Source organism: Trifolium pratense, linkage group LG3 (genome assembly GCF_020283565.1).
Source record: "Trifolium pratense cultivar HEN17-A07 linkage group LG3, ARS_RC_1.1, whole genome shotgun sequence".
Lineage (NCBI taxonomy): Eukaryota > Viridiplantae > Streptophyta > Magnoliopsida > Fabales > Fabaceae > Trifolium > Trifolium pratense.
The window spans coordinates 46,805,427-46,819,682 of record NC_060061.1 but is presented as its reverse complement, the minus strand read 5'-3'; the positions used below and the strand labels follow the sequence as shown (position 1 = coordinate 46,819,682).

The 14,256-nt window shown below is 37.9% G+C and overlaps 1 protein-coding gene across 3 annotated transcripts; it reads right to left on the bottom strand.

The window, feature by feature from the left end:
• Positions 1–10,272: 10,272 nt before the first annotated feature.
• LOC123917186 (spermidine hydroxycinnamoyl transferase-like) lies at positions 10,273–13,721 on the bottom strand. Of its 3 annotated transcripts, XM_045968845.1 has the most exons (3): positions 11,794–13,721; positions 10,593–11,693; positions 10,273–10,504 (listed from the first exon to the last, which is right to left on the bottom strand). In XM_045968845.1, the coding sequence occupies exon 1, from the start codon at positions 13,583–13,585 to the stop codon at positions 12,197–12,199; it is 1,389 nt and encodes a 462-aa protein (XP_045824801.1). In that variant the 5' UTR covers positions 13,586–13,721; the 3' UTR covers positions 10,273–10,504; positions 10,593–11,693; positions 11,794–12,196. The 3 variants fall into 3 exon arrangements, with proteins under 3 accessions (XP_045824801.1, XP_045824800.1, XP_045824802.1); XM_045968844.1 differs by having other exon boundaries at positions 10,273–11,693; XM_045968846.1 differs by lacking the exon at positions 10,593–11,693.
• Positions 13,722–14,256: the final 535 nt, after the last annotated feature.

Here is a 14,256-nt window from a genome sequence, read left to right as displayed (position 1 = left end):
GGAAAGATTCAAACTGAGCCTGAAGAAGTGTCCTAAGCATGGGCTTGATAGTCATACTCAAATGCAACATTTCACACAAGGATTGAGAGCTCAAACTAGAATGTTTCTAGATGCATCGGCAGGTGGATCTTTGAAAAATAAAAATCAAACTCAAGCTAGAGAGTTGGTGGAATCCATGGCTCAAAATGAATACAGAGTTGAAAATGATCGTGGTGCAAAGAAGAAGGCAGGCATGATAGAGCTTGATACTCAAACTGCTCTTTTGGCCCAATCTACATTGATGAATTCTCAAATGGCAGCTGTGTTGAAACACCTCACTAGCACTCCTAATGCCCAAATGCCAGTCATGGCAGCAAATGAAGTGAAATGTGATTTCTGTGGACAAGGGCATGCTAATGGCCAATGTTTTCCTGAAGGGTCAGAAGAGGCAAAGTACCTAGCCAACTTCAAAAGGAACAACCCGAAGTATGATCCTTATTCAAACACTTATAACCCAGGTTGGAGAGATCATCCAAACTTTGGTTGGGGAGGAAATCAAAACTCAAATCAATCTCAACAACAATCTTCTTCACAAAACTCTCAACAAAGGAGACCTTCTCAATTAGAGGATACACTTACTCAATTCATAAAGGTTACTCAAGGGAACTTTGAAGCTATGAAGGTCAGCCAAGATCAAATGAAAGCCAATCAAGACATTGCCAACAAGAATCATGAAGCTTCAATTAAAAACCTTGAAAATCAAATGGGTCAATTGTCAAGACAATTTGCAGCTACTCAAAATAATGGTTTTGAGGGGTCTACAAAAGATAATCCCGGCCATGAAAGTTGCAAGGCTATTAATTTGAGGAGTAGAGTGGTTCCTTCGCCGGAAGTTGTGACAAAGAAAAAAAGTGAGACAAGTGTTGAGAAAGAGAAAGAAAAAAATAATGTTGAGGGAGAAGTTGAAAATAATGTTGAGGGAGAAGTCGAAAAAGAGTGTGAGCAACTAGTTGAGCATGAAGTTGAAATTGAGGAGTTAGTTGAAAATGAGAAAGAGAGTGATGAGAAGAAAGTTGAAAAGAAGAAGGGTAAGGATGTGGAAGAAAAAGAAAATTCAATCCACACCAAATTGCCATATCCGCGCAAGAAGAAGGCAAAGGCAAATGATCACCAACAATTCAAAAAGTTTATGAAGATGCTTCATGATCTCCAAATCAATATTCCTTTTGCAGAAGTGTTGGAACAAATGCCGGTTTATGCCAAATTTATGAAAGACCTCTTGACAAAGAAGCGGAAACCTCTTGATGACGACACGGTTGATATGACTGAGGAATGTAGTGCTATAATCCAAAAGAAGCTTCCTCAAAAGAAGAAAGATCCAGGGAGCTTTACTATACCATGTTCTATAGGCAACATTTCTGTCGGTCGAGCTTTATGTGATTTAGGAGCAAGCATCAATTTAATGCCATTGTCCATGATGAAGAAGATACCGGGGGCGGTTGCTAAACCTACAAAGATGCAACTCTCTTTGGCCGATCGATCAATAGTGCATCCATATGGCATACTTCATGATGTATTGGTAAGGGTTGCTGAATTTGTGTTTCCGGCGGATTTTGTAATTCTCGATATGGAAGATGATGCCGAGGTAGAACCGTTGTTATTGGGTAGGCCATTTTTAGCTACCGGTAGAGCATTGATTGATGTCGAGATGGGAGAACTTATGTTGAGAACACATGGAGAGCAAGTCATGTTCAATGTGTTCAAAGCTATGAAACACCATGATGATGAATCACAATGTTTCAAAGTTGATGTAATTGAGGAAGTGGTGGAAGATGTCTTAGTTGAAGAAACACCATCCCTACCATTAGAAAGAGTCATTGTTAATTCTATTGATGATTTGGAAGATGAATGGGACAAGGAGATTGAAATTTGTCTCCGTCAACTTGAAGCATGCAAGGTAGAGGAGACACCAAAAGATTTTGAGAATGTGTATGCGGTAGTAGAGAAGGAAAGTGTTGGAGAAGATTCAAAAGTTGTTGTTCCCGAGTTGAAGGAACTTCCCTCTCATTTAAAATATGTTTTCTTAGGGGAAGATTCTTCACAACCGGCAATCATAAGTAGTGAGTTGAGTTCACTTGAAGCGGAGAAGCTAGTAAGAGTGTTGCGAGAGAACAAAGAAGCCATGGGTTGGAGCATTGAGGATTTGAAGGGAATTAGTCCAGGATTTTGTATGCATAAGATAAAAATGGAGGACGAATATAAACCCGTGGTGCAACCTCAAAGAAGACTCAATCCAACCATGAAGGAGGTAGTGAAAAAGGAGGTTCTTAAACTCCTAAAGGCAGGTATGATTTATCCAATTTCAGATAGTGCTTGGGTGAGTCCAGTTCATGTGGTCCCTAAAAAGGGTGGTATGACGGTTGTGAGGAATGAGAAAAATGAATTAATTCCAACTCGCACCGTAACCGGTTGGAGGATGTGCATCGATTATCGAAGACTCAACCTGGCAACAAGAAAAGATTACTTCCCTCTTCCATTCATGGATCAAATGCTAGAAAGGCTTGCGGGGCAGGCTTATTATTGCTTTTTGGATGGATACTCTGGTTATAATCAGATTGTTGTGGATCCGGCAGATCAAGAGAAGACGGCATTTACATGCCCATTCGGAGTATTTGCTTACCGGAGGATGCCGTTTGGACTATGCAACGCACCGGCTACGTTTCAGCGGTGTATGTTATCTATTTTTGCTGACATGATGGAGAACTCAATTGAGGTATTTATGGATGATTTCTCTGTTTTTGGAAAATCTTTTGATCATTGCTTAGCTAATTTGAATGCTGTTTTGAAAAGATGCATAAGTACCAATTTAGTCTTGAATTGGGAAAAATGTCATTTTATGGTTAAAAAAGGAATTGTGCTTGGACACAAAATCTCTTCAAAAGGCATTCAAGTTGACCAAGCAAAGATAGAGGTTATTAAGGATTTGCCTCCTCCCGTGAATGTTAAGGGAGTGAGAAGCTTTTTAGGACATGCCGGGTTCTATCGGCGTTTCATAAAAGACTTTTCCAAGATAGCAAAGCCCTTAAGCAACCTCCTTGTGAAGGAAAATGATTTTAAATTTGATGATGATTGTTTGAAAGCTTTTGTTATTATCAAAGAAAAGTTGGTCACTGCGCCCATAATCATTGCACCTAATTGGGACCTCCCATTTGAACTAATGTGTGATGCAAGTGATTATGCGGTTGGAGCAGTTCTTGGCCAACGCCATGAGAAGTTTTTCCATGCCATATACTATGCGAGCAAGGTTTTGAATGAAAATCAAATCAATTATACTACCACTGAAAAAGAATTGCTCGCAATAGTGTTTGCCTTGGAAAAATTTCGCTCTTATTTAATTGGTTCCAAAGTTGTTGTGTTTTCAGATCATTCAGCACTTAAGTACCTCTTAACAAAAGGCGATTCAAAGCCTAGACTCTTGAGGTGGATACTACTTTTGCAAGAATTCGATTTGGAAATTAAGGACAAAAAGGGAGTAGAAAACGTGGTGGCTGACCACTTGTCAAGGTTGGATAATCCCATGGTGACTATAAAGGAGAAGTGCATCAATGAGGACTTTCCGGATGAAAAACTTTTAATGATTTCAAAAAGGCCTTGGTTCGCCGATATGGCAAACTTTAAGGTCGGTAATGAGATTCCGGAAGAGTACTCTTATCAACAAAAGAAAAAGTTTTTTAGAGATGCTAACTTCTACTTTTGGGATGATCCATACCTTTTCAAGGTGGGGCAAGATGGTGTGATCCGGAGATGTGTTGATGAGGAGGAGGCACAAAGTATAATGTGGCATTGCCATAGTGCTCCTTACGGTGGACATCATAGTGGACAAAGGACTGCAGCTAAAATTCTTCAAAGCGGTTTCTTTTGGCCAACACTATTCAAAGATTGCGTGGAGTTTGTTAAAAGGTGTGATAACTGCCAAAGAACCGGCAATGTGTCAAAGAGAAATGAGATGCCGCTCAATGAAATGCTTGAGGTGGAACCGTTTGATTGTTGGGGGATTGACTTTATGGGACCTTTCCCATCTTCAAAGTCTAACCTCCATATTTTGGTATGTGTGGATTATGTTACAAAATGGGTTGAAGCCATTGCTTGTCCAGCTAATGATGCCCATACCGTGGTAAAGTTTATTAAGAATAATATTTTTACGCGGTTTGGTGTGCCTAGAGTCCTTATTAGCGATGGGGGTAAACACTTTTGCAACAAATATTTGGATAATCTGTTGGAAAAGTACAATGTGAAGCATAAAGTGGCTACCCCGTACCATCCTCAAACAAGCGGACAAGTTGAAGTGTCAAACCGTCAATTGAAGCAAATCCTTGAGAAGACGGTTTCTTCTTCAAGAAAAGATTGGTCGATGAAGCTGAATGACGCACTTTGGGCTTATAGAACTGCTTTCAAGACTCATCTTGGGTTATCTCCGTATCAATTGGTTTATGGCAAGGCGTGCCATTTGCCGGTTGAATTAGAACATAAAGCATATTGGGCTGTTAAATTTCTTAACTTTGATGCAGGTTTGGCAGGTGAGAAAAGATTGCTAAAGTTGAATGAACTCGAAGAGTGGCGGCAACAAGCTTATGAAAATGCCGTTATTTACAAAGCCAGAACAAAAAGGTATCATGATAAAGGCTTGGTAAGTAAGGAGTTTCATACAGGACAACAAGTCTTGTTGTTCAATTCTCGGTTACAACTATTTCCCGGGAAATTGAGATCTCGATGGTCTGGACCATTTGTTGTAAAGGAAGTTTTTCCACATGGGGCTGTGGAAATCTTTACACCAGGAGAGGAAGATAAGTCCTTTAAAGTTAATGGACAAAGACTGAAGATTTACAAAGGAGGAGAGTTCAATCGCCACAAGGTGGCGATGCTATTTGATGATGAATGATCTTATGGAGCGTCAAGCCTCGGGACGTTAAACAAGCGCGTGGCCTTTCGGCCACGGACCGTCGAAGCTATGGACGTTAAGCGAGCGCTGCTTGGGAGTCAACCCAAGGTTTTTAATTGTTACTAATGTCTATTCGTGTTATGCCTTAGTTGTGGTTGCAGGTTAAGCAAGTGCGGAAGTGCAGTCAAAGAGACAGGCACGCCCAGGCGCCAGGAGAGGCCTAGAAAGGCCTGTAAACACTGACTTGACACGCTCCAGCGCAGAGAATTGGCGCGGCGCGCCCAGAGGTGGCCAGAAAAGCCTGTGGAATCTGTTGTGCTGCGCGCCGCGCAGACTGTATTGCGCGCGGCGCAGGTACGAGTTAAGGGGAAAGAAAAACAAAACATTGAATCATTCTTCTTCTTCCTTAAACCATCCACCGTAAAACCCTTCCTCTTCTTCTCCACCCAACACCAAACTTCCATTAACACCCAAAAATAATTCACAAAATCTCTAACCCAACACTTATACACCCTCAATCAACCTTAAACACTTTCAAATTCTACCAATCCAACCACAAATCCACCACATTCTTTCAAAACCCTAACCCCCAAAACAAAAAATTTCTTCCCAAATCACCACACCCACACGAAATTACCACCATAAACCATCTTAACACTCTTCAAAACCTTAAACCCACACCATAACCAAGCCTTCAACCAACCCAAAACCTCAAGAACTCACAAAATTTCAATTTTCCAACCACCCAAAACCCTTACTCGAAAATTTCAATTCCACCCTCTAAACCACATTCAACCTTAACATGGGGAGGTCCAATACTGGGAAGAAGAAGGTGACACAACAGGAGGAAGAACCAAGAGCAAGGAAGAAGAGTAATAGAGGAAAATCCATGGATGAAGGAGGCAACTCTCAACAACAACAACAACTGTCCTATGCGGAAATATTTCGAGCCAACAACCCACAGGACGCGGCATGGAGTGATTTGTTCTATCGGGAGGATCGAAAGACCAGGTATAATCAAATACAATCTTTTGGTTTCACTCAGGAGAAAGGGTTTAGTGATGAGATGAAGGCAGTTCCGGCAATTTATAATGAACTGCATAGAAGGAATTGGCTGAAATTTAATAATCTGATGCTTAAGGATAATGTGATTGGGAATGCACAATTAGTTCGGGAATTTTATGCTAATGCTAGGAAAGAGTCTTTTGATGTACACAGTGATAAGGCTTATGTTAGAGGTGTTATGGTCGACTTCTCTGCTTTGGCTATAAATGAGTTTTTAGAAGCTAGCATTCCGGCAAGGTGTATTTATGAGAATGAATCAATTACCTTTGCGCAATGGCCTGAAGTACGACGACGAGAAATAAGAGATTTCGTGGGTCGACCGGGAACTCCATGGATGAAGTATAGTGGAGGAGAGTTCCCATCCAAGATTGATTTGCAACATTTCCGGCCAGTCGCTCGTGCTTGGGCTGAGTTTGTTGTGCACAATGTGGTACCTGTGTCTAATTCTTCAGAGTTTCAGGTAGAGAATGCGATGATAGTGATGACGATCATGAAGAAATGGGACATTAACTTGGGGCAGTTGTTAAATAAGAGCATAAGAAAAATTGCTAACCATGGGCAGGCAATCTTCCGTTTAGCACATTGCAATCTCATTACGGCTTTATGCCAACACAACCATGTTCCTGAAATTGAGTTGGATACACGTTTCAAGCCTATCAGGGGAATGACCTTGCGGTACTTTAATGGCTTGGACGATGGTCCCGTTGTTGTGAGAGCAAGGGGAGGTCCTGAGGAGCTGCGAGAAGAGGAGGATGAGGAGATGGCGGAAATCGACCGTTATGAGAGTGGCGAGCATCCAACTCAGCAACAACCACAAGAGATGCCTCGCCATCCTTATACCGAAGACGATGTTTCGGCTTTGATGTTACAGCTGGCTATTGGTCGTGCAGTCGACGTGCCTCACACTTACTATGGTGATCAGTCCATTATTTACCAGGAGGCCAGGGCAAGGGAAGCGAATTTCAGACCACCTCCCTTGTACCCTCGATACAGCACTTTGGCACGACTACAGGCGCAACATGCGATTGAGAATGCCCAGCGAGCAGCCAGACAGTTGGATGAGGTAGAGAGATGGCCACAGGATTATGCTGCATATCAGGAGAGAAGTATGTTTGATGAGGCGGACCTGGGCCTCGGAGATCGACGTGATGGGAGCGGATCGTCCCATCCGCATTGACTCTATGGTACTACTTAATCCCTTCAACTTGAATTTGTTTTTGTCTTTTATGAATGCTTGTGTCTGTTTGAAAACTTGTGCACTTCAGAATAGTTTTGTTTAAATGTCATTAAGGATCATCTGTGTTACCATCCATGCGATATGATTTGTGAGTCTCTGTGTTAATTGCTTGTTATATTTTATGATAATTAGAAAAATTGAGGAAGTTTCTCAAACATTGACCACTCGATAATCCGGCCTAGCCGTGAGTTTTCGAGCCCAAACACATAACTTTTTCGTGTTATGAGAGATTCCACAACTTAGCTAATTCTCTAGAACTTGCTTTTGTTCTCTTAATTGATTGATTGCTCTGAATTACACACCGAGGCACGTTGTTTGGTACCTTGAGCCTTGTTGAAGCCACCTTTAAAATGTTATATCTTTCGTTAACCCCATTTGAGCCGAATGAAAAATTGTGTTTGTTTGACAACCCAAGTTTTGAAACTATAAAAAAAAGATGATTTTCTTGGAGTTAGATCATAACTTATGACTCGAGCACATTGCTCATCATTAAGTTTGGGGTTGCTTTTGGTATTAGCAACTGATGAAGTTTGGGGTGGGGTACTAGAGAACCAAAAAGAAAAATATAGTGAAAAAAAAAAAAAAAAAAGAAAAAAATGACACCAAGAGAGAATGTAAATGAATCTCTTCAAAAAAAAAAAGAAGAAATGAAAAAGGTTCTCTAGTATAACAATTCTTGATTTTTGGGGAAGATGTTTGAATAAATATCCAATCATGTGAATAGGTGATCCTTAAAACTCCAAGTTTTTCTGCTTACCATCCAAAAAAATATCCACCCTAAAAACCTAAGCCCCGTTATAACCCTCAAGTCCTCTAAAGGTGTGAATTTTTATGCATGTCGATCGATTGTTAGAATGTTTGCAAGCATATGGTAGAATGGCCATGTATGTGTTGATTGAGTGAATTTAACAATGCAAACAGGAGAGAATGTGAGGGAGTGAAGTGATTATTGTTTGGTCAATATTTGTGAGAAGTTCTTGATTTTTCCAATGTTCATTTGTGTGCGAGTATATTGATAATAGGGATGATCTTTGAAATGTTGCATGTGTATGATTGACTTGACTGATTCTGATGTATTTGAATTAAGCTGTAAAGATAGTGCCAGGTTTTCCGATGGATGAAGGTATTCCTTGAGGACAAGGAAAAGTTCAAGTTTGGGGTTGTGATGACTTCACGTCATTACTATGTTTTAACCACATTTTAGGGCATTTCTAGATAGCATTTAGTATGTTTTTATGCAAGAATAAAGAGGAAAAGAATCATGACAAGAATGCTCGGAACACAAGGATTTGAGGCCAAAAAGTGAAGGAATAGAAGTGTACTGCGCCTAGACCAAGGAAGCATCACGCGCCGCGCCCAGAAGCTGCTAGAAGTGTCTGTAGATTCTGCCAAGCTGGCGCGCCGCGCAGAAACGATGCTAGAATTGCCTGAGGATTCTGTTAGTCTGCGCGGCGCGCAGACGGGCTGGCGCGGGGCGCCGGTACGCAGATTACACCATATATATACTTTTTCTGTTCAGAATTAGGGTTAGACAGTTTTGACGGCGACAGAGGCACTTTTGAGATCAAGATCAGAGCACGAATTTCTTCATTGTTCTTCATTGTAATGAATTCTTTCACTCTAATTATTGTTGTTTCTATGATTATGAGTAACTAAACTCTATGATTGGATCCTAGGGGATTCTAGTTATTATTGTCTTGAACCATGAATTTCATATGATGTTTTAATATAATTACGAAGTTAGTTTCATTCTTTTATCTCTTGTTCTTAATGCTTTATACAACGTCGCGAATTGTTTGATGATTATAATTGTTTGTTTACTAAGACATTAGAAACGAATTGATTGACCTAGAGATAATTGTACAATTAACTTATTCTTTAGACATATCGGTTTGTTAATTGTGAATTCAAGGATTAAAGGGAACAAACCCCAATTGATTATAGGTCATCCTAAGACATTAGGGATTGATAATCAATTGAGAGGACTATGTACCAAGACATTGGACATAGTTATTTATTTTAATCGAATCATGGAACTAAGTTTGTAATTTGTTAATACGCATGAGATATCCGAGACAATAGTGACCAGATGAACCGAAAAGATCCAATCGCCTTCGCATCTTGAAAGAAAACCTTATTTTCTTGTCATTTACTTTCTCAAGTCTGAAATCTGAACACTTCCCCCCATTTATTTTATTGCAAATTACTTTTATATGATCCAATTTACTCGTATTTGATTCGGAACAATCCCTGTGGATACGATAATTATATACTTACTTTGATACTTCATCACTACGCGCCACCTTATGCTGCTCCTAGCGCAACTTCCTGCAGCTTGAAATGTTAAAATTCAATCAGCAATTGCGCTACACGCCATACCCCCTGCGCCACTATCTTCCATCTCTTTCTTGCAATACAAGCTATTTCCTTTAACCATGGATTTTCTCTTATTCTTAAGCTAAAAACAACAATAAAACTCCTAATTTGACTTGAATTGACCTAGGATTTAGTAGAATGACATGAAGTCATCACTAATCTAACCGAACAGCCGCTGCCTGCATTATCTTAGATATGACATCTTCACATAACATAATGTAGATTTGGAGGAGGCAAAATGTTGATTATAAGACTTTATTTTAACCTCATGTTTTAATTGAACTTGTTGCCATATTGTTTGAAACTTGTGCTGTTTTTATCTCTCTATTTATTAAATTAAGTTATAAGATTGTATTTGTTGTTATCCAAAACAATATAGCAAGTTCGAATCCAGTTTATTTTAGATATGACAATATTGGTTTTTCACACAATGTAGAGTTTTTGTTTTGTTTTTGTTTTCACCGCTAATATCCGACCTACTGAACCACCTAATTTGGTTTGGGGGTCAGTTCTGGCATTAAGTGGTTCCGGTCCCCTCCCGATCGCAGTTGCGAGCTATGTTTTGTTGAAAAATTATATCCATTAGTTGCAGGTGTTTCTGGTGTGCTAGAGTGATATCACAATATTGGTTTGAAGACAGATAAACTGATATATAACATAATGTAGAGTTTGAAGCTCTTATTCTGCAACTATCTGCATAAACTGATATATAAACCAATAAAAAGAAGACAGATACAAAAGCAACAGTTTTTTAATAAACATAAGCTAGCATATTTATTGAAGAAATTAATTTACATTACAGATCACATATAAAGCTTACATACAAATCTACATCACAATCTTGCTGATGTGAACAATTCATATAAATCCTCATAGAATTACTCCTTGAAAAGTTGCATCAATCCAACCTGAAAATGCATACACACAATTACATTAATCATCTCTATCAGGACTCAAAAGAATCAAACCCCTGTCATGTTGAGACACATCCTATACCAAATTAGAAAGGCTTTCCCCACCCAAAATCAGCTTTGTATGCAGGAAAACTCATCCAATTTGTTATATGAAAGATTAGGATTCCCCAAAAATGTAGCATTCTTTCCCAATCAAGGTTGTTGCCAATCATGTGACTAGAGATGGTGACACTATGCCAGGAGCATCAATCCGTCTCAATTTTTCATGTTACTGTTATCATTGTGAAAAGTCACCATAATCAAATTTGATCCTTTTGCATATTGAGAGAGTTCTTTTAAGGTTTCTTGGTTCTGTTTTGATTTGGATGGAGATGTAGAAAAGTGGTGTAAGAAGCCTTAATTGTGTGACTATGAATAGTTTGTATTTTTCAATCATTCAAAGTTCAATAATTATGCTGCCGACACGAGACACTACTAAAAAACAACATTATCCTTTGGAAAGATGCTAACTTTTACAAACTTTAATTATGACGTTCTTGTCTTTTACAAGTGAATCATTGGTTGGCCAGCTTTCAAAGTCTAGGTGGGATGAATCTATACGCTAACTACCATTAGAAAAATTTAAAGGCTAATTTTTTACGGTATCTATGAGAAAATTGAATGCTACTATTAAATTTATTGATAATTATTGATAATTGATAATTGTTTTACAAATTTATCATTTAAGAGAAATAATTAGTTCATGTTCCCGTCATAATATTCATTTCTTTTAAATAGGGATATGTTGATAAAGAAAACTTAATAGGATGTTGGAACCACTTGATGTCAGAATTGACTCCGAACTAGATTCAACTGGTGGTGAAAAAAAATAATCAAAGATGATGTTATTTATACCACAATTTTGGTACTATGGTTATGTTAACCGGTGCCCCGGGACACTCGTTAAGGAAACTAACAAAAGAAAGTTTTCAATAGAAAATAACATTTTTTAAACTTTTGAGGAGTTGACTGCAACACAACAATTCATTTATCTAAAAATGTGAGTGACTTTGAAATCCATTTGTGAAGGAAGATGCATGCAATTCCGCCATCTATTATGAAGAGTCCACGAGATAATATGAGGTTGCTTGAAAGCCAATGTAACAAGTTGTGAATTAGTTTCTAGCCAAAGATGATGCCAACCCTTATCAAAAGCAATTTCAATGGCCAAAATAGCTCCCATCAATTCAGCATGGAGAACAAAAGAGATACCAATATTGGAAGCATAGCAACCTAAAAATTACCTTGATAGTCTTCGGACACACCACCACAAGCTGCATTGTCAGGGCTACCATGAGCAGCTCCACCTGAGTTGCATTTAATCCAAGATATTAAAGGAGAATGTCATAAGATCTCTTTAATTCTAAGAGCCTTAGATGAATCTTCAAGAATCACAAATTCTACCATATTTGAAACACAATTTTGGTACTTGAACTCAAGTAATTACTATATATAGCAAAATATTCTCTTCTATATAGGCTTCTTTTTCACCTAAAAAATTCCTAGTAGCAAAATACATAGTAAAATATAGCTTTATTATATTCAAAGATCATTATATTCTTTTTATTCGCTACACTATCATATAGCTTTATTGAATAGAGTAGATTACAATAGAGATCACATATAAAGTTTCCACACAAACCCTCATCACAATTTTGCTGATGTGAACAACTCATTTATATCCCCATAAAAGAACTTCTTGAAAATCTGCATCAATGCAACTTGAAAGTGCATACACACAATAACAGAACCATCTCCATTAGGATTCAAATAAATTATTCCCCTATCATGTGGTGAAACATATCCTAAACCAAAGTAAAATGGCTTTCCCCACCCAAAATCTGATTTATATGCAGGCAAAGCCATCCAACTTGTTATATGAAGATTAGGATTCCCAAAAAATGTTGCATTCTTACCTTCTCCACCTATAAACAATTTTCTTGCATCATCCAAATTCTCAAAACTTCTAATAACATCAATTTGTGACCTTATATACTCATTTGATATCAACTCATGTGCTTCTCTTATCTTCATTGCAATATAATTCAACGGCTTTGATGTGATTTCTCCGATATACCCTCTTGTCGAAGTTTGAATCAAAGCATTCCCATAATAAGTTTTAGGAAGATTCGGAATTATTCTATTCCTGATTTCAACATTGAATCTAACAACACTTTGTTGATTCTCTTCAAGCTCGCGAGCTTTCGATGCACATTTCCATATATGTGCACTGATAGCTTCAAATCTGCTATAAGGTTTTGACCCTTTTGGAATATCAAATTCATTAGTCTTTTTCTGCAACTTTTCAACTTGTTCTTTTGTGAGTTTCAATAATTCAGCTGTTGTTTTCTTCTTTCTTTCAATATCATTGTCAGATCTTCCTAGAATGAGTGGCAACGGCTTCAATTCTATGTGTTCGAAGCACGGTTCAATTGGTGTATGTGAAAATTTGAGAATTGTTCTGTCTAAAAAGGGTAATTCATTATCTTCAAGTGTTTCACCTCTTGAAATTTTGGCCCATGAGTTCAACAAGTTAAAACAACCAACTCCATCTGATAAAGGATGTGAATAAGCAATTCCAATTGCGAATCCAAAGCTTTCATCTTTGTTTGAAAATATTGTAACTTGAACAACAAACAATGGAATTTCTTCTATTGGTTGATTATAATCAACTTTTGGAATAAGCTCTTCGGTGGAGTCAGAAGGTGAAAAGTCACCATAATCATGAATTGTTTTAGTGGTTTGAGCTTCTATCAAAACAGCTCCTTTTGCATTGAGATTCAATTCTAATCGACCACCGTCTTTGTAACAATAACGACCAGCTATAGGATAGTAGTGAACCAGAATCTTGCTGAGTGAGTTCTTTAAGGTTTCTATGATGGCTCTGCTTTTTTGGTTCTGTTTTTGTGATTTGTAAATGTAAATAAGCGGTGTGTGGCTGAGACGCACAACTTGATCTAAATCTGAGAGCCACAAACGACCCTTTGGAGTTGATTCATTTGGTTTCACTGTGTAAGATGCTTTAATGGTTGCCATTTTTCAATATGCTCTATAGATTTTGTACTCAAAATATACACTATCTATGATATCAAAAACAAAATTTACAGTATCTAATAGTGTAAGTTACAAATTACTCCTTTTGACAATTTTCAATAACATTATTGTGGTCGCACATGTCACAATCAAATATTTATTGTACTGGATTATATTTAAAACTTTTCTGACTTTATTGTTTTAATGGATCAGAACATCCATGATGGAGTTCTTAATTTTTTGGTACCAAATTAGGTTTCACATATACACATTAACTGTGGTTGATTTTTTAATAATACTAGTTTTTAACTTTTGTCAAAACATTTACTCGGTTAAATCCATCCATCAACACACATTTGAGGATACATTTTTCTGAGGATTCCAAAAACGGCAGAAAACAATTACCTACAAAGGTATTAGCTTGGAACTAGAATCTGCGGGAAATGTTTCCTGCGGTTTTTTCCCCAAATTCGCAAAAAAATCCGGAGGAAATAGGTAGATATCTAGTAGTGCAATTATTCGTTCGTTACACCGTAACAGTTGCTTGTCATTTGTAGTGTTAGTTTAAATAGTGTTTCAAGATATAGAGTTGACCTTTTAACATCAAGAATGGAATTCAGATTCTTTTAAATAATTTAATTTAAAAGATTTTTTTTTTGGTACATTATTTTAAA